Source organism: Vicia villosa, linkage group LG5, assembly GCF_029867415.1.
Source record: "Vicia villosa cultivar HV-30 ecotype Madison, WI linkage group LG5, Vvil1.0, whole genome shotgun sequence".
In the NCBI taxonomy this organism is placed as follows: domain Eukaryota; kingdom Viridiplantae; phylum Streptophyta; class Magnoliopsida; order Fabales; family Fabaceae; genus Vicia; species Vicia villosa.
Window position 1 is genome coordinate 22673480 of NC_081184.1, and position 24720 is coordinate 22698199.

Below are 24720 nucleotides of genomic sequence, written 5' to 3' on the forward strand. Positions count from 1 at the left end.
GTTGCTGGGTAAAGCTCCCACACATTTACTAACAAGAACTGCAAGTTCTATATGGTTTAAGTGTTTTGCAGGTATAAAGAAGTGAAGAGAATCTTCAAAGCAAACACAAGAAGCAAAACCATAAGAAGTGTTATTCTGTAAAAAGAATAAACTCATGGGAACTGAAGCAAGCTGAGTGCTGTCAAGCTTCAGAAATCAGAAGCAAGAAAGAAGAATGAATCAGAAGCACTGATAATAGAATTTGATCCATATTTGTCTATTTTCTCTGACAAAATTCTATTTGCTCTGATACATTATTTCAGCCTATATGGCTCTGATACATATCATGTGTTCAAATATACATTTTATGTTCTGACTCGTTCATGCTGACTTTTGTCGTTTAGTTTTTGTTCTGTAACATTTCAGGATGTAGAGATGCTCTGATGATGCTCTGGTACATTCAACAATGTTCTGATACAAATCTAGCATGAAGTGATGTTGGTAGAAATTCAAGCTCTGAAGCTATCCGAGGGAAGCAGAAATCAGAAGCTGTGAATGTTCTAAAGATCCAGAAAACTCAAGTTCTGAAGCTGTCCTAAATGGAAGCAGAAATCAGAAGCTGTGAATGTTCTGAAGATCAAAGAAATTCAAGTTCTGAAGCTGTCCTAAAAGGAAGCAGAAATCAGAAGCTGTGAATGTTCTGAAGATCAAAGAAATTCAAGTTCTGAAGCTGTCCTAGATGGAAGCAGGAATCAGAAGTTGTGAGTGTTCTAGGGATCTAAAGAAATTCTAGTTCTGAAGCTGTCCAATGGAAGCAGAAGTCAGAAGCTATGAATTCTCTGAAGACAGAAGCTTATGTGATCGTCTCTACCGAAATAATCAGGGAAGTCTTTTATTAAAGTTCTTCGAGTATTTATTTCAGGGGGAGATTATTTATCTCAGGGAGAGATTGTTAATCTCAGGGGGAGACATATTCATATGCTTATGCTATAGCTGTGTAATTTGTCTTTTGCCTTCTGCTCTTTCTGATCGTAAATTCATATCATTTATATATGTTTTTGTCATCATCAAAAAGGGGGAGATTGTTAGAACAAGATTTGTTCTGATCAATTATCTTAGTTTTGATGATAACAATAATATGAATTTTGCTTAAGATAATATGGTACTCTAATCAACTGCAATTTCCTTTTCAGGAAATATATAAAGAGTATGCATAATTCAGCGCTCAGAAGCTTTGTCTCAAAGGGTTCAGCATGCAACATCAGAACATGGTCTGGCAAGACATCAGAAGATGGTCGAAGCAGAATCAGAACATGGGTCTATGGAAGCATCAGAAGAACACGAGATCAGAAGCACTGAAGTTCTGATGGTATCACGCTCAGAAGCACTTCAAGGTCAGAAGATCAGAAGATGCTATGCACCAAGCTGTTTGACTCTGATGATATTCAAACGTTGTATTCACAAACATCAGATCAGAAGGAAGTACAAGTGGCAAGCTACGCTGTCTGACAAAAGGAACGTTAAAAGCTACTCTAGGCAACGTCAGTAGACACAGCGTGAACAAGGCTCGAGGTAGTTGACAAAAGCGTATAACATTAAATGCGATGCTGTACGGAACACGCAAAGCATTAAATGCACTCAACGGTCATCTTCTCCAACGCCTATAAATATGAAGTTCTGATGAGAAGCAAGGTTAACGATCCTGAACCAAAACAACTCATATTAACTTGCTGAAACTCTGTTCTACTCAAAGCTCAGAATCTTCATCTTCATCAAAGCTCACTACATTGCTGTTGTAATATATTAGTGAGATTAAGCTTAAACGTTAAGAGAAATATCACAGTTTGTGATTATAGCTTTTAAGAAGCAATTGTAATACTCTTAGAATTGATTACATTAAGTTGTAAGGAACTAGAGTGATCGTGTGGATCAGTATACTCTAGGAAGTCTTAGAGGTTATCTAAGCAGGTTGTAACTAGAGTGATCGTGTGGATCAGTATACTCTAGAAAAGTCTTAGAGGGTATCTAAGCAGTTGTTCCTGGAGTGATCAGTGTGTGATCAGAAGACTCTGGAAGACTTAGTTGCTGACTAAGTGGAGAACCATTGTAATCCGTGCGATTAGTGGATTAAATCCTCAGTTGAGGTAAATCATCTCTGCGGGGGTGGACTGGAGTAGTTTAGTTAACAACGAACCAGGATAAAAATAACTGTGCAATTTATTTTTATCTGTCAAGTTTTTAAAGCTACACTTATTCAAACCCCCCCTTTCTAAGTGTTTTTCTATCCTTCAGTTTGTGGTGCCTGCGTAGTTTTGAATATGCGCCCACTACGGGTCATGCCCCCAGGTCCAACGATGCTTGATACTGCAGTATTAGTATCGGTTTCATATTCCCATGGTACCGCTTTCATCTTGTCCAAAGGATATGGTCCTCTGATTGGGATGATCTTGGTATGCTCTTGCGTAGGTATCATCACTGGTGGTCTAGAGCATGGGATAATCAATGGTTTCCTTGCCCCTTGTGCAGGTATCATTAAAGGCTCGTTTCTTTCCACCATCGCCACATATTCCTCTTCAGGGTGTTCCTCCAATTGGATCAATCCTTGATCCGTGAGTCTCTGCAAAGTGTCTTTGAAAGCCTCGTTGTGTTCTAGGACAAACCCCTTTATAAGAAGATACCTCTTAAGGGCATCTATGGGGGAGTTCCGTTGTTGAACCAACTCTTGCTCATTGACAATTTCTATTGCATTGACTGCGCCATCATGGTGTGGCATCGGGTTCGTCTTCACATTGGGTTTGTCAAAGGCGATTGCCCCTGATTCAATCAAATCTTGAACGACGTGCCTGAAGGCCCAACATTTCTCCAAGGTGTGTCCGGGAGAATTGGCGTGAAATTCACACCTTTCATTTGGCTTGTAGTTGGGTGTAACCTTGCCTGGAGGAAGAGGTGGCAGTGGCCTAACTTCTACCAAGGATTCATTTATTAAATATTTCAGAATTTCTTTCTTGGAAGTAGGTAGCGGATCGAATCTCCTTTGTCCTCCCTGAAACCGGTTTTGTTGTGGTGGATATGACATGGGAGGTCTATTCTCCTGATGCCCTACAGCATTAGTCTCTCCTTCCTTCTTCTTTGTGAAGTTAGGGGTAGGCCTCTTCGCCTGATAGGAGTTAGATGATGCTCCTTGTATTTTCCCGCTCTTAATTCCGTCTTCTATTCTTTCACCAATAACCACTAAGTCTGAAAACCCTGAGGACACACTCCCTACCATTTTATCGTAGTATGGCCCTTGTAGTGTAGCCATAAACATTTTTACGAGTTCTTTTTCCAACAGGGGAGGTTGGACTCGGGAGGCCATTTCCCTCCATCTCTGTGCATACTCCTTGAACGATTCCTCTTTCTTTTGTGACAAATTTTGGAGTTGCATCCGATCGGATGCCATGTCCAAATTGTATTTATATTGCTTTAGGAACGTATTAGCAAGGTCGGTCCAGCTTCGGATGTGAGACTTCTCTAATTGCATATACCAGTCAACCGATGCTCCACTCAAGCTATCTTGGAAAAAATGCATCATCAACTTTTGATCATGAGCATAAGCAGCCATTTTTCGTACATACATGCGCAAGTGACTCTTCGGACAAGAGAGTCCCTTGTACTTTTCAAAATCGGGTATCTTGAATTTATGAGGAATAGTCAAATCCGGCACCAAGCTCATTTCATAGGTATCCACATCGAAGACATCATATCCTTCCATTGCTTTCATCCTTTCTTCCAGCGCCTTGATTTGTTCACTCTCCTTGGAATTCTCCCCAGAATCAGCAGAGGTCAGCTTTGGTTGAGGGACTTGATCTGTGTCATTAGTGTCCCCATACTGTAGATCCAAGTAGTCCTCATCCCTAAGCGGATTGTTGATTGGAATGCGAACTGTGCGAGACGTCCCCTCTTTCTGAGTAGTAGGGATAAATCCTTCTTGAGAGGCCTCTCCCTCTTCATGGGTCGTGGTGACCCTTTTAGATGCGTGAGCATTCGTTTTGTGAGGGTCATGGCCTCGAACATATCCTAACAATGGGTTGCCATCTTTAGGTATCTCTTCATACTGATCATGAACTTCCTTAGCTTTGTCTTGCTTATCTTTGAGGTCTTTCATGAAGCTCAGCACTTGGGCCATTCCTCCCTGGAGGTCTTCAACAGTACCCTTTAGTTGGGTCATTTCCTCACGAAGGGCGGCCTGGTTCTGTTCCAATTGTTCCATCGCCCTTTTCTTTTGAGATCTTGTCTGAATTAGCGGTTGAGTTGCAATGGTGTGACTGGAGATGAAGATAGTTTTTCTTTAATGCTTGGTAATTAAATATGACATGCATGATATGAATGTTGTGCTTATGCTATGTTCATGTCTTATCCACATTATTATAGTAAATATACATTCTTTTTTTTTATTCTTTTTCTTTTTTTTTTCTTTTTTTTTTTTGCATATATTTATTTGGTGAATATTATAGGAACAATAAGTAAATGCGAAAATAACCACACTTTATTAATTGAAAGGAAATACCACTTCATTGTTGGTTCACAAAAGAGGAAGGGAAACTGAAATTAAAAATACTCAAAATAAATTAAATTAAAAGTACTTGAAATAAAAGCAACAAGGAAATATCATAAAGCTAAGAACGCCTTTGGATGTCTTCTTTGAACTTGTCCACCATGCTCCTACAAAGCTCCATAAACTCTTTGACGACTTTAGGAAGGATGATGGGAGAGGATTCTGCTCTTTCCAAACTTTTTGGAATATCCAGGATTAGATCATTACACAAGAAGACTAGCTTATCATAATCATCGTGACATTTCTCATAGTCTTCAAGCATCTTAGGAACCATGCTCACATGCTCGTAAGCTGTAGAAACGATTGTGTATTGTCTTTTCCAATAGTCTCTTTCGTTCAAGGCTGCCTCGTGTATCTCTTTTTCTCTCATGAACACTTCCCGAAGTGATACCATAGCTTGAAATGCTCTTTCGTACTCACCAGTGCGCTGTAAAAGTTCTTCTTCCGTGGTTGATCTTCTTGCGCACTCTTGTTGTTCAGAATTGCGAGCTTCTTGAAGATCATATTTGAGGTTCCTTATTTCCTCTTCTTGATCCTTAGTTCTATCAGTTAATTCAAAGACTACAGTTTCTAGATTTTTCTCGGATTCCGCTTTGTCATGGGAAGCCTTCTCATAACGCCTTCTCCACCTTGCAATTTCCGCATTAGCTCGCTCCAACCTCTCATCATGAGCCTCTAAATTAAAATTAGCACTTAAATACCCTTCAGTTGCACGCTTCCTCTTACTCCTTTGTCTATCATTCTCTTCCTTCATTGCTTGAAGTTCTTGGTTCTTATCCTTAAGGTCGAAGCGTAGTTGGCTCCTTTCGTTGGTAAGTTGATGCAAATCAAGTTCTAACTTCTCTTTTTCTTTTCGGGACGCCTCTAGGGCAGCCTTGATCCCTTCTATCTCTTCGATAGATAGAGGAACAAGATCAGGAGAATCAGGCTTGTATGCGGGATCCACAACAAAAGGAAGCAAAATCTTCCCAACTCTTTCTTGAACCCATGCGGTGTAAGGTGCTTTTGCAATTGCATTCTTTGGCCCAAAATATTTTCTTTGGACCTGACTCCAAGCTTGAATTACTTTCTTCAATGTTCTTGGTTCACCTTTCCCATTATCATGCAAGATCAATTCTTCTATTTGTTGTTTGGAAGGTTCACTATCCATAGAATGTCCTAGTTGACGTAATGCTAAAACGGGGTTATAATTAATACAACCAAGAGTCCCCATTAATGGCACATTGTCGAAATCTCCGCATTTGTAAATGATCCTATCAGAATTTAATTTCTTTGCATACCATAGGATAGAATCCGCTTTAAGAGCCCTTAGCTTTTGAGCCCAATCATTTCTAGTCAATTCTTTGATAAGACCATTAGCTTTATAGAGATGCGAAGTCAACCAAGAATATAGCAAGTGGACACAACAAAATAGCATTCCTCTCTTCTTTTCGTACTTTGTATGGATAGCATAGTAAATATTAGCGAGGATAGTCGGAGTAGGATCTTTTCCGTGAACCTTAAAGGAGGAGAAAGCATGAATAGCGGCGGGATCAACATAATCAACATTTTTTGGTAATAAAATAACTCCAAAAATCAAAAGAGCTAGTAAATGTCCACAAATGTCCCATTGTTTCTTTTGAGCATACATTAAAGCTTGATTTTCTAAGTAAGATCTTTTGATCCCATGCACATCCCCATCAGTTTTGTAATTAGTCTTCAATTCCGTAGCAGATAACCCCAAAGCTTTTGCCAAATCTGAAAAGTCAACTTCTTTACCCACACCAGTATAGAATTCTTTTTTAATTTTTGAGAACCCCAACGTAGCATCCATCTCTTCCAAAGTTGGAGCCAACTGAAAGTCTTGAAAAGTGAAGCACCTAAGCGGAGGGTCATAAAATTGAACCAAAGCAGTAATTGCTTCTTCTTGTACTCTCACCCTTAGCAAGTCCAAAATGTTCCCATAGCGGATTACAAATCTATCCAAAGCACTTGATGGTAATTTTTCCTTGATTATTTTCAGCTTCTTGATATCCGGAGTGGAAACAGAAAAGTGAACAATGGTCTTCTTGGTACTCATCCTTCCTTCACATTCACCAAATAGAATATATTTTTACATTTATATTACATATATTTTTTTTTACTATTTTTTTGTGGATAAAACATGATGAGAATGCAAATGAGAGATGATGCATGCAAACACACAACAAAGAAAAGAAAATCATAGCAACAAAAAAAAAATATAAAACAAATCAAACATATATAACACAATATCTCAAGAAACCCAAGTTCATAGGTTCGACGTAGGGGGCTCTAGGGAGCCAACCTTTTATGGGGGGTTCTAGAAGGTCTCATGGGGTCATTCGTAGCCTCCGAGACTCTTTGTCTCTTCGGATTTTAAAACGACTCATTTTATCCATGAGGTTCGAATTTTTGGGGTAGGTTCTCGGAGAGATCAGCCAAGTATCCAGTCCAGCCCTCAACAAAGTCAAGCCTCGTTTTGGACCTTTCCGAACACTCAACCCACTCCGAGTGGAGTTATCAGTGAGATTCGTAGGAGATTCGTACTCCCCTATTGATCTCAAAGTTAACTCCCACACTTAGGGTTTAACATAATATAAAACAGCAATGCAATAATCAAACATTTCAAGGCAGAACAAGTAAAAAAAAAACAAAAACAAATAAATAATAAAAAACATTAATATTTATTAAAAGATGAACCTCCCCCCAAACCCTAAAAATGGCAAGTTTGCCAAACCCTAAAATGCGCCACAAACCTAAATGTTTCGCCAAAAACCTAAACTCTGCCAAAACCTATAGGAGCATAATAATTCACCATTAAGTGTTCCCCAGCAGAGTCGCCAGCTGTAGCAACCTGCCTAAAATTTTAACTTAGAGAGTCGCCACCTATTCTGAAGGGCGAATAGGAAACCCTACGCAGATAAGAGATTGAGGGTAAGTTATTATAATCAGGCTGAGGGAAGGTACGAGGCACCCTCAGCCCTTTCCTAAAGGCTAACAGTCAAAGATTAGGGTTGCATGGCAGGAATTAGGGAGAAATGTGGCAAACAGAATTTTAGGACATGATTGAGATTTTGAAGAGGGGGACTCACCTTGTTGCCAAGTGCCTACATACCTCCTTAGGGAGGATCAGAGTCTACGTAGTTCGGGAAGGGTTGTACGCCATTTAGAGTTTGAATTTGATTTGATATGGTTTTTTAGAGGCTTTTTGGATGGCCTATCGTAGTTTGATAATTTGTAATTTTGAATGGATTTGAGAATTATTTGAAGGTGTGGGCGTACAACCCTGATTTGGCACAATTAACCGCAATGATCAATAGGTTTGATCATCATAGTTAAAAGATTAAGGATTTGCATTGTTACCAATTCAAATCGATTAATTCGATTATCACTAATAACAACTTATTGTATTTTATTATTTTATGAATTTTATTTTTTATATTGCTACCTCTCATAATCGATTAGCACGATTACACATAATAACAAGTTAAATTAAATAATGAGGCGAGATTAATCATCATAATCAATAAGATGATTGCAACCATTTAATCGAATTTAGTTTGATTTTTATTTTAATTTAACAGTATTTTAATTAAAATTATTGTTAACCATAGCGATCAATTTATTTAATCGGCACGAATAACAAATTAAAAATATTTAATATAAATATCATGTATTTATTTTATTAAAAAAAATAATTATCATATAATTAATATATATTAAATATAAGTATTTTAATTAAAATAAACAAAATAATTAAAGTTTTATTTAATTTATTAAGGTTTTAATTCTGTGTGGCTAAGTTGAGGGCTTATGGTATGGGTATTGATCCCAGGGCGTTAGATCTAGGGGATGATTGGATTGAAGGCCCAGATCTGAGGGTACATGGTGAGCCATAGGAACATAGACACACGGGATCAAGAATTGTAAATTCCAGAAAAAATATATGAGGGAGCGAGGATTCGAACCCTCGTCCCTCCGTTTCACATATGCTTCGCTCACCAACCCAGCTACAGATATTACACGTTAAACAAACGCACTCAAACAAATATAAAAAAACAAGTGAATGACCAAGAGAACGCGCGCGAAAATTTAAAACACCCAATCTCATGATGCCACGCCATCATCTTCTTCATTCAACCTGTAAATTCCAGAAAAAATAGCTACGAAATAGCTACGCTCTTGTCCGTAGCAAACCAAACATAGAAAATAGCGAATCAAACATATACGCATATAAACTTTTCGCGACCTAACCAGATCCTTCGTCTGAACCCTGCGAATCAAACGATGGCCCTAATTTAAACTAATTTTGACCCTAACAAAAACCCCCAATTCGCAACTAAGAACCCTAAATCGGCTAGCAATGGTGATCCTTACCAAACATGCCCAGAAACTTAATTAACGATTCACAAACATTCACAGCATCAATAGTAATCATAATATAGCATCAAAAGTCTATGAGAATGCATGAAACAATCCAATCGATCCAGTTTTTAAAATTACATACCTTAGTCGATTGGAGGTTAATCTGGGGTTGCTGATGAAGCGTGATGATCCAGACACACTCAGGGAACTCCAAGGAAGCTTTTGCACCTTTCAGATTGGGTTGAGATGCCCTAATTCTCTGAAACCGCCCTTGAGTTTTTTGTTCACTTTTCTTGTTCTTGCAAGAGTGCTTGCCCACGAATTTTTTCTCCCCTAACCATCTGCAATCCTCCCTCTACTTATAGTGAATACATTAAGTTAAATCTTTGCCCAAAACTTCACTTAAATCCAATCTTGCTATTTTGAGAAAATTTGATTTTCTTACTTGAATGCCAAGCTACTAATTTGGCCAATATTTGATTTTATTCTTTCTTGATCCAATTACCACGAAATTACATCATACTTTGCCATTAATATTGATTAAAAAATAATCAAAAAATTATTTCTACCAAATATTTGATTTTTTCATTTAATTAAATCATTAAAAATTAATTTTAAATGAAATAAAATTATGTAAAATCAAATAAAATGATACAATTCATGGCATATGTTTTGGATAGCTTGTGGACCGAGTTTGGGTCATAAAATGTAGGCCCATTTGTAAGAATTTCACTTTTGAAACCCTCCTTTTTCACATTTGGTCCCTCAAAATCACCTAACTTTGATCAAGCATATCTCCTTCAATATTTGGGCTATGAAGGAGTTCTAATACTTTTTAGAAACCTCAAGAGGTCCTCTACAAGCCACTTTGGAATATATTTTTCATTTGAAGCTTTTATCTTGACCATATTCTCTTTGGGGAAAAACTGTTTCTGAAGGATGCCTGAAAATGACCTATAATCTTTTGCTTTGTATCTCTTAAATGAAGCACTTTTGGCCTTGGCTTGTGAGACACAAAAATGTAGAGGATCCAATTTCCTTCAAAGTAGGCTTTGAGTGGGAAATTTCTGATGTTCCATGTGAAAGTTATGCCCAGTCAAAGTTGGGTTGACTTTCTCCTAAGAAACCCTAATCTGAACCTTTATGTTTGTTCATCTCTGAGTTTCTATTAATGGGATCATGATCAATTCTTGATCAAATGATGGTTATGCACTCCATGCTTTGATGTTTGCCCAATGATTATGGTTTGAATCATGCCTTGATTGTTATTGACCTTTCAGTTTGAATTAGTTGACTGTGAATTATCTGGATCATTTGAATGAGCCATGTCTTGAGATTTGAACCTTGCTTTTGTTATGAGACAAGTGTGGAAGGTAAATTTTGGGGTATGACATTAGCAAACTCCTAGGGTTTAGTTGAGATCTTTTTTTCCCTTTCCTACTCGTAGGACAAATAAGAAAGTTCGTGTGATATCGTAGGAAGAACTGAAATAAAATTCCTCCCACCACGGGCGCATTCTCCTTCCAAATTTCGCGTGAAGGGTCTAGCGTGCCGTCCTCCCAAGTGAAACGGGGAGGTAAAAAAAACGACAACCACAATTATCACCAGAAGCAAGTTCCCTATCATCACATGACCATTTCAATCCACAAGCCTGTTAAAAATAAAAATTATCAACCGTTTCTGTACTTATATACGATTGGCCTTATAAAACATCATTACTAGTTTTGTTCAATGCATATTTATTTGCCTAATAGGTTTTATACCTTGGACTTGTGCCCAACAAGCTTGCCAATAAAGTCACTTGAAACCCTCATGTCATGCTGAAGTATGTTCCTATCCCTACTCCCTGAATCCAAAATTCGAGAATTCCATGCCAAGACACCTGTTCTTGTTTGATGCCCTGCCATTGTTCTGACCTTTTTGCATTTAGTACCATCCCAAATCTGTTACCATAAGCCAAATTCTGTTATTTCAAATACATGGATGGATAAAACAAAATCTAATGAAGCTAATCGCTAACAAGGTACCTGAACTTGACCAAGGTTTATACCAATAGATATGAAAGAACCCTCCTTGGTCCACTGGACAAAACAAACACCATCATAAGGCCCCAAGTCACAAAGCTTAGTCACCTGAAAGCCACACAAATATACATGTTAACTATGATTTCACATGTTTAGAATAGGTTTACAGGTTCATACTCACTTTTCTGTTTGAAGCACTCCATAGATAAACACAAGTGCCAGGCCCCACTACTAGAGTATTTTGTGAGGACCAGTCCACAAGATTCAAGTAAAAGTCATCTTAAAGTGAAGGCACATCCAAAACCTACACATACCATGTTAAATTTTAGCATCAACATTAAACAATCACTATTAACTCTATGAATTTTTCTTACAGAATCAAATACAAACCCTTTTAAACTATAAATACTTAAACTTGCAAAGACTTTTGAACTTGAAAGTTGTACAATAGACACTCTTCTGATTCTACTAGAGTTCGAAAAAATCAACACTAAACCAAATTGTCAATTGATGATTGTCATGAGTGGAAATTGAGTTATGCTATATATTATTCTATCTTAAGGTTTAGGGTGTAACTATATGATATCCTACAAAATGAGTATACATACACAAAGGGAAAAGAGAAGAAATAGAAGAGGTTACCTTGTGGGGTGTCTTGGGCTCTTTCCTAGGAGGTTTAGGAGGAGTAGCAGACTCATTAGAGAAACCGGAATGATGTCCAAAAATCGAAGGCGAATTCGACGAAAAAGGCGAAGAAGGGTTAGATTTGTACGCAGAGAAAAGAGAAAGGTGAAGGTTGGGAAGAAGAATCGTACACGGGAGATGGCGCGCTACCCAATCCCTTAGTTCTCTCTACAGTGCGACTTTCTTCTTCTCGAACCCTATTCTACTTCGTTTTTTTACAACTAGGGTTTCGTTTTCCCTTTTAGAATTTGTGTTAATCTCTGTAAAAATCAAACAAATTAGGTTACTAAAACATGATGTTGAACAAAAACTAACATGAATCGAAAAAATCGGAGACGGAGAGGATCAAACGGAGACGAAAAGGAGATATCGCTGGAGATGGAGATCGCGCTGCCATTTGTGATGAAAAGAGAAGAAGGCAATGTTAGTTGTTGTTGTCGATTGGAGGAGAGGAATCGGCCGCACCACCATCACCGTTCACGATCTTCTCTTGAAGGAGGGAGAGAGTTTTGGATTTCACTATCTCTAACCCTATTTCCATTTGTGAACGAAAACTAACATTGAAATTGTATTTACATTTTTAACTTTTTTTTTAATCTAAAAAAATTAAGGAGAGGGAAACTAAAAAAAAAGAGGGAAATTCTGGCGGGCTATATTTTTTTGGGTTTGGACCACAATTTGAAGTGAAAATTATAATGCCACGGTTTTACTATTGTGGCTTAAACTATCCGCAGTTTGTTAACCGTGGCAAATGATGAAAAGGCCACAGTTTCACACTCCGGATTCAATATTTCTAAACATATGTCTATGATTTGAAAACCCTGGCCAAAGCTTGTATGCGGCCACAGTTTTTCAGTTGTGGAAAAATTTAGCGTGGTCGTAGACCTTTTTTCTTGTAGTGACAATACACCATAATGAACATCATTTGACATAATGAAAATGCTCACTTTAACTGCGTTACACCCTCAAGAGAAATTAAGATCATTGAGTACACCCCTCTTGCAGGAGCTTCTACCATATGACGTTAATCACAAAATTTTGAAGATTGAGTACCGCTCGCCACCCGTTGACAAAGAAGAGAAGCTTGAATTCAGCAACTATAAGCTAAAGACGACCACTGATTTAAGAGCTATGTGGAGAGCCTTTTTTATGTTTAGAATCAAAAGTTCTGATTGAGCAGGATGTGACTGTTTCGAGATCGGACGATGATATTATCAAGATGTTACAACGTCCAACTGGATATTGAAGTGTAATGTTTGGTTTATGTTAAAATCCATTAGGTATTGCTGACTTTATGATATTAATGTTAATTTTATTTTGTCAACATGTTGTTTTTTAGTTTTGTTTTTCTGCTTGTGCTTCGTAACATTCTGAAATATACCTTCAAAGTTTTTACAAATATACATCTCTGAAATAATTGTCTCAGTTGTAACCTTTTGATGCATCCGAAAATACATCTTCGGAACCAGGGGGTATTATAATATTTTCGTGCAGTGCACAAGAGAAATATGAAGTGTATTAAGAAATTCCCATCAAAATATCATCCTTATATCCACAGGATCTCTATGATCGGATCACAGAAGGGAGCAAAACATTGAACTATCCTTCAAAACTCATTCTTAAAATAGTTTAGGGTCTCGTCTTTGTTAGGGATAGGGATGGCAATGGATACCCATGGGTACGGATACTAGTCTTCCGCTACCCATCCGTTTAATAAAAATGGTATCCATATCCGCTCCATACCCGTGTGGATATCTGCCGGGTAGGTATCCGTGATATTTTAAATATCCGCGGGTATTTATGGATACCCATGGATACTTTTTTTAATTGAAATTTACTAATTTTCTATATATTGAATAGAAAATTTATCTTTTTATTAATAGAAAAGTATGTGTTATACATTTACTATATTAAATTCAAAAGCATCTTATAATGAATATTGATGTAGAATGTGAAAAAATGTTAAAAGAATATTTAAGTATACTAATTGATATTAAAAAGATATTCAAGTATACTAATTTTAAAAGGATATCTAAGTAATTTTAATCACTATTAACGGATATGGATACCCGCGGATATGGATACCATCAAATTCGTATCCGTACCCGTAAGTAAACGGGTAACTAAATATCCGTTTATAATACCCGTGGATATCCGATAAGCTATCCAACCCGTGCCCGTGACGGATTTTATCCGCGGATACCCGTGGGTATGGATTTTTTTGCCATCCCTAGTTAGGGATGACAATGGCCAAGGTTTGGCAGGGTACTATTTAAAATAACATTTTAATAATGACTATTTGAACCAATAAAAAATTATAACAATAAATTATAGCAATAAAATAACTATTTAAAATAACATTTTAATAATGACTATTTGAACCAATAAAAAATTATAACAATAAATTATATTAAGTTAAACCATACAATAAATAAACATTGTATCCAACATTCATATCCCTCAAAACGACCACCAAATTCACGTTTCGTATTCTAATCATCACTGCAACAACACCACCACCTCTATCTCTTGTCTCCCTCTTTTCACCTCTTCCATCTCCACCTTCTCAAATTCTTCATTCGCATCAATGGATTATTCAGCCTACAACCTCAACCAACCACAACAACAACCTCAATCCTATTATGAATACGACCCATCTCAGATTCAACATCAACCCTACGATCAATCTTACGCTGCATATCAACCTTCATATTACGCTGCTTATAATCAACAATACGCTTATTATCCTACTGACACTATAACGCATTTTCAACATCAACAAACTCATGGTTATTATCAATCTGAACCCGCTCCGGTTCACCCTCCCGGTGTTAACCCTGAACCGGTTCAACCCAATCTGACGGTAAATTTACCCTGGCGCCAATTGTTATTTTGTTTTCAGTTTTTAATTATTTTTTTAACCTAGAGGAAAAAATGTGTTTGTTGATTTTGACCTAGTTTTATTGGGGATTCAATTTTATGTGTTTGAGTTTGATTTTGTTATATTAATGAATTAAATTAGGGTTCTCTGTGATTTTTATTGATTTGTGATGAATGTACTTGGAATTGGGTTCTTCAATTCAGCTTTATTTTGTGTGTAAGAGGGTTTTGTGTGTGTTGAATTATCAATGTTTGTAAGGAGATGGATTTGATTTAGTTAAAATGTGGATTCAATTGTGTGTTTTTGGGTTATGTTTGGTTATGCGGTGAAAAAAATTGATTTTGACTGGATTGATTTGGTTCGGGTTAAAAGTGAATTGAAGGTAAAGTTATTTATGTTAGAATACCTTTATGCAAAATTGAGTTGAACAGTAAATTTCAATATGAAAATCACATTTAAACTCAAAAGTGGCAAGTTCTAGCTTTTCTTAATCATTCCAAAATCAGTTCTACACCTCTAGAATTGCTTTTGGCACTTCCAAAAGCTAGACCATTGCTTTTGTCTGCGTATTTGTCTAATTATGATGAAATGCCTGAAGTAGAGAAAAAGCTTCTGTGATTTGGTATGGTATGTGGCCAACTATTTTGTTGATAGGAATTTGACCATCAACAACGACAACAATGATACCAAGCCTTATCTCATTGGCGGAATGGCTACATTGATCAACTGATATTATTAGGACCATTGTTAATAAGAATTTTACCTTGAGGTTTGGTTGTTTTGTTCAGTGTCAGTCTATTTGCATTTGCGCATTTCTTATTCTACTTGTTTTTCTCAAAGACTGCAGCTGGGTGGGGAAAGTAAAAGCCCCAGCTGGTTTTTTTACCCGAGTCTTTGAAAATAAACAAGATTAGTAGAGTCATCTTATGGATCAACTCCATCTTTGTTCCAATAAAGGATCTTTCTTCGGGTAGTTTACATCCAGTCGAGTCTTTTTACTTAATATTACTATAGTGAGGTAATTGAAAGAGTTGTATTCGTTCTATGGTTTAAGATAAATCGAGTCAAACTAAGCCATTATATGACATGGTTTGTTCCTCCTCGAATCAGTTCAGAAAATTTGTTGATACTCTAACATGCTAGTTTCTTGATTTATTACCAAGATTTGAAGGAGTAAACAGAAAAGGCTGGTTGAAGATTTCGCAGCTCTTTGACTTTTCAAACATTTTTTATGCATTTTAGAGAGAATATCTTGCTGTGCTTCCTCAGGCTCTTTTGGGACATTCTATGGACAAAAAGATGATACTGGAATAGGTATTATATCCCCGGCTTTTCATCTAAAACATTCAGAAGATGTTGAGAATTCTGCAACCTTGGCCACAACATCCTAGAGTGACCAGATAAAGACAGTAGTTGCATAATCTAAGCTAATAAGCAATTGTGGCCCTTACCTTCAATGCCACAATAATGCTCACATGGTGGTGGGTCTTTGCTGGTTGCTTTAGAGCTGATGTGGGCATAAGATCATCTTGTTTCTCTTCTTAACTGTCTGGCCTTAATTTTTCTGTGCCTCACAGTTTGGGAAAAGGAACTCCGTTGTTTTGGTTATTCCATGGATATAATCTTTGTTTGATATGCTTTATTTCTTCTTTTGTCAGAGGGTGTTTCGTTTTCAGTTTCAGATTTAGGGGAGCATTGAGCATGTTTCTTAAATTGACTACTTCTCAAGGGTTGCCGGATCAACAGTATCTTGAGGCTGATAAGGTTGTTGATGTGTGCGAATGGGCCAACTCTCTGGGCAATTGATGGGTACTTTGGTTGATAAGCCATAAATTATCTCAATCATAATGAGGAAACTCCATGTTAGTTTGGAGATCTATTGGACATGAAGAGTTGTAAAAATGAAGTAATATTCATAAATGCTGGATCCAATTTTTGTTATTAGTCTGCATCAGAATTTTGGAATAAAAAAATTGGATCCAATGCCAACTTTGTTGTTTCATGTTCAAAATTGAGACACTTAGATTGAACTGTATGTAAGAATTGGAATAATTCTCGTTATCGAGGATGCCTTGGAAGCAATTTTAAGGCCAGCACAGTCTCCTATTTGTTAATGTTAGTGGTGACTTAAAATTACTTGGTTCTTACCTGGATGAACCAGATATTCCTTTTCTTAATCAGTTTTTTTCTTAATTATTAACTCTTCTCCAATATTTGCAAGCCTTTGGAGTATTATCAAGAGTTCCTTCATTAATTGACTTGCATGTTTTCTCTCTCCACAATATCTCCACCCTTGTGGTATTTTGTCAATCGTGTGCACATCTTTTATTCTAATCTTTTCCTCTCAAATTTCCAATTTATTCTTACCTGAATATTTGCGACCATATAAATATATGCTTGACTGTGTATGTGATTTTTTATTTGCAGATTGGGCCATCATCTCAATACAGAGGTAGAGGTGGTAGATCATTCAGGCGGGGTGGTCGCGGCCGAGGTCAGTTCAGTCATGGAAGAGGACGTGGAGTGGGCGGTGGGAGATACTTTCCGTCTCATTCTTCTGGACCTGCTATTTCTGATGTACCGGGTTCATCATCAGTCTCAACTCAAGTGCAAACTGCACCAGTGCAACCGCCACCGCGTGGGGTATTCTGTGATATTTGCAAGATCGAGTGCAATACCCAAGAAGTCATGGAGCTGCATCTGAAAGGAAAAAAGCATCTGAAGAATATCAGAGTACATGAAGCAAAACAGAGACGCGGTGCTATCAATGTACCACAAAGTGGACAGATTCCTACCTCTCAGTTGAACTCAACGGATCAAACTATTATAGCTCAGGAATCTGAAGACCCTACCAAATATTTTAGTTCTGAAATTGCAACTGATAGTCAGAAGGTTAACATAATTTCGCAGAATAATGTAGGAGAGACTTCTGATGTTCCAGCTGAAGAAAATTCTGCTGCAAGAGGCCGTGGATTGAAGCGTAAATTAAGAGGAGGAAAAACACGTAAACAGACGAGGACTGCTGATGGTTCACAACCTGAGCCCGCTGTAGCCATTACATGTGAGTTGTGCAATGTTAAATGTGACACCCAACGAGTTTACCAGGCTCATATTACTGGGAAAAAGCACTTGAAGCGTGCCTATGGCCCCCATGCTCCGGCCGGATTAGTACGTAACCAAGCTTTAGTTGGAGTAGGTAACCAAGCTTTGGTTGGAGTAGGTGATCAAACTTTGTCTGAAGTAGGTTCCCAAGCTTTGGCTGGAGTAGCCGGGCTTCAAGCACTTTACCCACCTGACATCAACGCTCTAGCCACTGCAATTAATGCTCAAGTTCAACAAGGTGATAATGATCCACAGGTACTTCTGGCTCAGCTCCTGGTGAATGCACTATCTCAAGCACAAGGATCAGCAACAGCACCACCGAATGGCTCATTGACTGCTCAGACACCTACTCCTGCATTGGTGGCCGGTTCAAGTTATGATCCCCAGTTGGCACAGATACAAGTCTCAGAAATCGCAGCGCAGGGAAATCCTACCGGTGAATCAAAAAATGAGACACCTTCTGCCCCAGTGGAGTCAAATGCACAGGAAGGTTCAAATGTTGGCATTGGCATACAAATTGAAGGTGGAAGTTCTGAAACTAAATAGGATGCTAATGACAGGCAGAGACAATTCAAGTGCACAAAATCAAATGAATACCTTCATAATGTGAAGCGTTCTAATCATAGTATGACCATAGTAGAACAATCATTCTCTCTCTCTCTCTCTCTCTCTCTCTCTCTCTCTCTCTCTCTCTCTCTCTCTCTCTCTCTCTCTCTCTCTCTCTCTCTCTCTCTCTCTCTCTCTCTCTCTCTCTCTCTCTCTCTCTCTCTCTCTCTCTCTCAGTTTTACTTTATTCAGACAATTGTTCCATTCTATTGCCGGCAAGGATTTCTCATCTACCAAAGCGATATCAACACTGAAAATCTCTCAAATGGATGTTAGATGTGTCGAATCATTTAGATTGTTGCATGTGTGCGCGCGCGCGTACCTGTGTTTGTGATTCTTTTTACCATTTTAGACGATAATGCTGTTTGATATTTGATAATAATGTTACCCCTAGTGTATTAGTAAGCAGGTTCAATGATATATTATGAACGAGAGTTTTTTCTTCATTTATGTGCAGGGTTTTTGGAAACTTTATGCATGAATCACGAAGTCGAATCAATTTTAAACTGAAAAAATAAACACCAGTTGATTGAAGGCACTGGCTTACACATTCACAAGAGATTGACACTATTGACACTAGTGGACTTAAATGTGCAGAATCCTAAAACACTAATATTAAAATATTATGATTTGCAAGGTCCTAAGCACTGTTAATAAAACAACTAAGCATCCTTAAGCTGAATCTACTATCTATTAAAAATCAATTTCATAAAATTCCTAAATTGTCTCATCACCATAAATTCTTTACACTAATAAAAGGATATTTAAGTAATCAAATAATATTAACCTTTTTTATTCTCATATTTTAAGTCATGGCATTTATTTTTCAATTTTCATCAATTAAATCATAATTAAATATTACAAACACTCATTCTCTTTTGATTAAAATTTTAAATTTCCCTCTCATTTCTTTTTTCAACACTTTTTCAATTTCATTTTAATTTTTTCTCTATTAATTTAATATCATTAAAAATACTAATAATATTTATTTTTAACTTTAATAAAATTAAAAATTTATTTATTTAATGAGTCACTATCAACATAAATATCTATTTTATTTTAATCAATCATTATCTTAATTTGAGAGACTAAATCCTTATTTTTAAATATTACTTTTTTTTTCTCCCTATTTTAGGATTCATTTTTTCTCTTCTCTTTTTGAATTGATTATTTAATATAATTAAATTTATATTATTATTGTTCATTTTACAATCAAGTAAATCATTTTAAATTTTGCATTTGTATTTAAATATATTTTATATCGCATCAATGTCTATTTTATTTTAGTTAAATTACTATTCATTTTACAATTAAATAAATCATTTCAAATTTTGCAATTAAATAAATCATTTCAAGTTTTGCATGTATGATAGTTTATGTAGTGACAAGGATAAGTCATTATATAAGAGGTGCACAAATTTTACACGATTGTCTCTAGTGTCTAAATTGTTTAATCTGAAGAAAAAGTGGGTTGACGGATAAAAGTTTCACATAAGTACTTGAATTGCTGAAAGAAATTCTTTCAGAAGGTAAAAATAGACAAATTGTAGTTATGAGGCCAAGAAGATACTGTGTCAAATTGATTTGGATTATATCGCAATACATGCATGCGATAATCATTGCATATTATACATGAAAGAGTATAAAAAACTGAATCAATGTCCAAAGTGTAGGGAATTGTGCTATAAGGTGAATGACATTGGTGGGGATAAAAATGACGATGTAAGAAAGAAGCGTCCTCCTGCCAAAGTGTTATGGTACCAACTAATAATTCCAAGGTTCAAGAGATTGTTTGCTAATGTTAATGACACAAAGAATATTAGATGGCGTGTAGAGGAAAGAAAATGTGGTGGAAAAGTTCGCCATGTAGTTGATTCTTACCATTGGAAGAAAATTGATTCGTTGTATTTGAATTTTGGCCACAAGTCAAGAAACATTAGGTTTGAACTTGGAACTGATGGAATGAACCTCTTTGGTAATCTAAGTACTAACCATACTTCGTTGCATGTTCTTCTCATGATTTATAACCTATATTCATGGTAGTGCATGGAGCGCAAATATATGTTGTTATCTATGATGATTTCAGGGCCAAGACAACTTGGAAATGATATGGATGTTTATCTAAATCCATTAATTGAATATTTAAGAGTTTTGTGGGAGGAAGGCATTGATGTTGATGATGTGTATCTGATTGAAAATTTGATGATGTGTGTCATGTTATTTTGCACAATCAACGACTTTCGTGCTTATGATAATTTGTCCGGATAAAGCATCAAAGGACATAAAATGTGTCCTATATGTGAATCAAATGCATGCTCCCACCAACTTCAATATGGGAAAAGAATGTTTACCATGGGCATCAAAAATTTCTAAAGCCCAAGCATCTATATCATAGATTGCAGAAGATTTTAATGTAGAGCATGAGTTTGATATTGTTCCTAAGCCTTTACCTAGGGAGAAAGTTTATAAAAGAAAACAACGCATTAATGTTGTCTTTGGTAAGAACCAAAATGGGCATGTTGATAAAAATATATGAAAAAAGAGGTCGGTGTTCTTTGATTTTCTATATTTGTTTAGCCTTAATATAAGACATTGTTTTCATGTGATGCATGTAGAGAAAATATGTGATAGTTTGATTGGAACACTTCTAAATATTCAAGGTAAGACAAAAAATGGTAAAAATTCCCATCTAGATAGGGTGACGAGGGTATACAACAAGTGTGACTCTGGAATAATTAGGAGAAAGAACATACTTTCTCCTAACATGTCCCATTCTATCTAAGAAAAAAAAGGTTTTACATGTGTTTTCATGGTATCAAAGTTCCCCAAATGTACTCATTAAACATCAAGAAACTTGTATCGATGAAATATTTCAAGTTAATTGACTTAAGATCTCTTGATTGTCGTGTCTTAATGCAATAGCTTATACTAGTGACTATTTATGGCATATTACCAAAAAATGTAAAAGTAATTAAAATTAGATTGTGCTTATTCTTTAATAATATATGTAAAAATTACTTGATAAAAAATAGATGAATTGGAAGATGAGGCTGTAATAATCTTGTGTCAATTGGAGATGTATTTCCCTTTATCATTGTTTGACAGTATGGTTCACTTAATTATTCATTTAGTTAGTGAAATCAGATTTTATGGTCCAATTTGTTTACGTTGGATGAATCCACTAGAGTGATACATGAAGATCTTTAAAGGGTATACAAAGAATCATCATCACCCATAAGCTTCAATCGTTGAATTGTACATCACAAAAAAAGTTGTTGAGTTCTATTCAAACTATTTGTTAAAAGTAGACTCTATAGGAATTCCAAAGCCTCATCATGATAGAAGATATGAAGTTATATGTACTATAGGTTTAAATGTTAAGTCAATGGTCTGGGATGTAATTCTTCAACCACATTTGTATATATTGAATAATGTTGATGAAGTTCAACCTTACTTATTTCCTCACAAAATACTTATTGAGCACACAATATACTTGGAAGTGTATTTTTTCCTTGTACAACTCCATTTGATATCCATCAAGACTTCGAGCTGCAAGCATCCATGTAAAACATACTAGGGTTTCACCTTTGGTATCCATATTTTTTCGGGTTCAGGTGCATTAGTTCTTCTAGAAGGTCTAGGATTATTACCTTTATACCTTTCCAACTTATCAAAACAAAATGGCTCTAAGTGGCCAAATTTATTGCAATGTGAGAAGTTAGAAACTGGCCGATTCTTTTTCTTCATGTTTAATCCTCTACTACGTGCTTTATCTAATTTGAAACCTAGTCCACTTATATTTAAGGAAGACTTTTGACTTGATAGGATCAAATCAAGATTGTCCTCCTGTTACCCTAAGATTTCGACTTACTAAAAATGGGATTTGATAATACAAAATATTAATAATTGACCTTTGAGAAAAGTGCAAGATATTAATGTCTTGAGTCGAAACAGTTCGACTAAAGAGTTCTTGTCAGTCGAGGTGGTTTGACTAAAATTGGCAAATTGCCATGTCTGGTCGACTAAAATATGTAGAAAAACTTAGGCGTTTGCCAAGTATAGACTTGAAGTCGGAAGATATCAGAAGTCAAAAGCAACAGTTTCAGACGGTTTTCAGCAGTTTCTAAAAGACGCGTGGAAGTCTCACAGACGAAGATGCTGCATGTCGAGAACACGTGTTGGCTAGTAATTAGTCGACCGTTAGCAGTAGTTATTTTATTTGTACTATTTAAGCAAGTTTCAGATGAATAGTTTAGGGTCCGCATTTTCTACAAAACACAAGTGAAACTCAAATCTCTGTGCAAAATGAGTAATGAGTGCTGCTTTGGAATGTATGTATGCGCACCAATTTAATTTATGCAATCATTTACGTTATGCTTCATTTTCAGTGTACATTTACTGCGTTTTATCGTTCTTATTTACTTTAAAGCCTTAAATTTCAGTGTGTTCTTCTACTGTAAAATTATTGCTGCATTTAATACAAATTAGATACACGTAACAGACAAAGAGAAGCAATTAGTCCTGGAATATTCTAGTTGATTCCGCAAAAGTAACCTTTAAAAAGGAAACTAGCGATTGTTTACCATATTTCTGGGTAAACACCTCCCCCTTAGTAAACTTACTTTGGCTTTCATGCATATTTGTTACTTCCCTTTTCAACGAGACACAAGTGTCACAAGTTTTTGTTGAGTTTCTAATATTGGTCATTTCTAACTTAAGCGTTTTATTGTTTTCTTCAAGAAACTCGAGATACTTTTTAAGGTATAAGTTGCATTTTCTTTAAACCTATCATTTTCTTCAATCAACTTAGCACTAATTTTAAACAATTGCTTGTAAGATGACTTAGTTACCTTATCATCATCTTCCTTATAAGATGCTTTCAAGAAAATTTCATATTCTTCATTTAAAAAGGATCTTTCTATGGTTATATCTAAGGTTGACTCTTATTCATTTATATAGGCTTCATTTTATCTTCATTCAAATGTTTCATTTGATGGTGCTTCACATTCTCTCACAGACGAAGTTCCTCATTTGATGTTGATTTTTCTAAGGATCATTCAACTACTTAGTGTGTTCTTTCTAAGGAGACCATGTAAATTATTTGGTAGGAGTTTGATGAAGTTGATGATTCTCCAGTCTTTGAGATTGTACCTTCGTCTTTGAGTAATTGAACTAGTTCGTTCAATTTTTCTATGATTTCATCTTTCTTTGATTTTCTTGAAACTCATGAATACTCCCACCGCTTGATTTCAGGATTGGATTGAGTTTCCAACTCTTAATTATTAGATATTGGTTAGTGACAAACATTTAAATTTAATTTCTAACATTCCTAAATTTGGAAAAGCATTTAGGAAGGAAACCTTCATCTTTTTTGCCTCGTGTATTCATTTCCTCTCATTCAATACATGGAGAAACTCCATATATCATCTAAAGAGTATATCACACTTTCTTAGCAGTTTTGAAATTATAAACATAAAGAAGTTTATTACCAACTAGGGAGATTACTAGAAAATTCTTGGTTTTGAAATCATTTTCAATTTTTCTCTTATCTTCTATTGTTCAAAGGAAATCAGATTTATCAACTATTTCTCCATTTATTTAGGAAGTAGGGATGAACTGACCATTTATTAAAGTTTCCCACATTTAAAAAATTAATGATTTGAATAAAAATTCTAAATTTAGCTTTCCATAATTTAAACTTAACACCATTAAATGGTGGAGGTGTTTTTAGGAAAGGTGTTGGAAGTCATATTTCTCCTGAGACGATTATTTCTTGAACAATATTTAGGCTCTGATACCACTTGTTGAATATGTGAGTCCACACACAAGAGAAGGGGGGTGAATTGTGGGTTTCAAAAAAAAAATTAGTTTGAACAAATTTTGTAATTATTTTTAGAGTTTAAAAACATTTTGAAAATGTATTTAGAAATTAGCAGCGGAAATTTAAGTTGCAGAAAATAAAAGTTAAGGGAAAGAGAAAAGACACAAAGAATTTATATAGGTTGAGTCAAGAAAACTTAATCCTATCCCCAATATTTGATCTTGAGAGTATCCAGTAATGCTTAAGAGGTTTTTGTAGGTTAACATTTTGAACCCCCATTATACAAGGAAAATGAAGATTCATGATAACCTCAAACCAAACAGTGAACGACTGAGAGAAGTGGTTAATCTTCCTCCAAACATGAACTTGCAGAAATAAGCCTTTATTTTTCCTTCCAAACAGGGGATTGAAACAGTTAGTCTTCTTTTCAAACAATAACTTGAAGCGGTTAGTTCCCAAGATAAACTGAGATTTTCTGCAGACTTATCTTGAACCAAGGCGAGCTTTTGATTGGATTGAACTTACAAACTGAACAAAGGTTTTAACCATGCTTACCACGAACCTATGTGATATTTTGATCCAGACTTATCTCAAACCACATTAAGCTTTTAAACTAGGCTTATCTCACAAACCATAATGAGATTTTGAACTAGGCTGATCTCAA

At 36.0% G+C, this 24720-nt stretch overlaps 1 protein-coding gene across 7 annotated transcripts; it reads left to right on the top strand.

Annotated features, from left to right (window-relative positions):
• The first annotated feature begins 14096 nt into the window (after nucleotides 1–14096).
• On the top strand, nucleotides 14097–18681 carry LOC131601448 (uncharacterized). Of its 7 annotated transcripts, none has more exons than XM_058873259.1 (4): nucleotides 14373–14509; nucleotides 15770–15841; nucleotides 16186–16291; nucleotides 16955–18681. In XM_058873259.1, exons 3-4 carry the CDS (start codon nucleotides 16229–16231, stop codon nucleotides 18173–18175), a joined length of 1284 nt encoding a protein of 427 aa, XP_058729242.1. In that variant the 5' UTR covers nucleotides 14373–14509; nucleotides 15770–15841; nucleotides 16186–16228; the 3' UTR covers nucleotides 18176–18681. The 7 variants fall into 7 exon arrangements, with proteins under 7 accessions (XP_058729241.1, XP_058729244.1, XP_058729248.1 ...); XM_058873260.1 differs by having other exon boundaries at nucleotides 16204–16291; XM_058873261.1 differs by having other exon boundaries at nucleotides 14371–15841; nucleotides 16186–16433.
• The last annotated feature ends 6039 nt before the right edge of the window (nucleotides 18682–24720 follow it).

Excerpts from the sequence above, each read along its gene's own strand:
- LOC131601448 (XM_058873258.1), top strand. The coding sequence starts at position 14,234 with ATGGATTATTCAGCCTACAACCTCAACCAACCACAACAACAACCTCAA. Across the intron at positions 14,510-16,954 it reads CGGTTCAACCCAATCTGACG|ATTGGGCCATCATCTCAATA; the intron begins GTAAATTTACCC and ends TTTTATTTGCAG.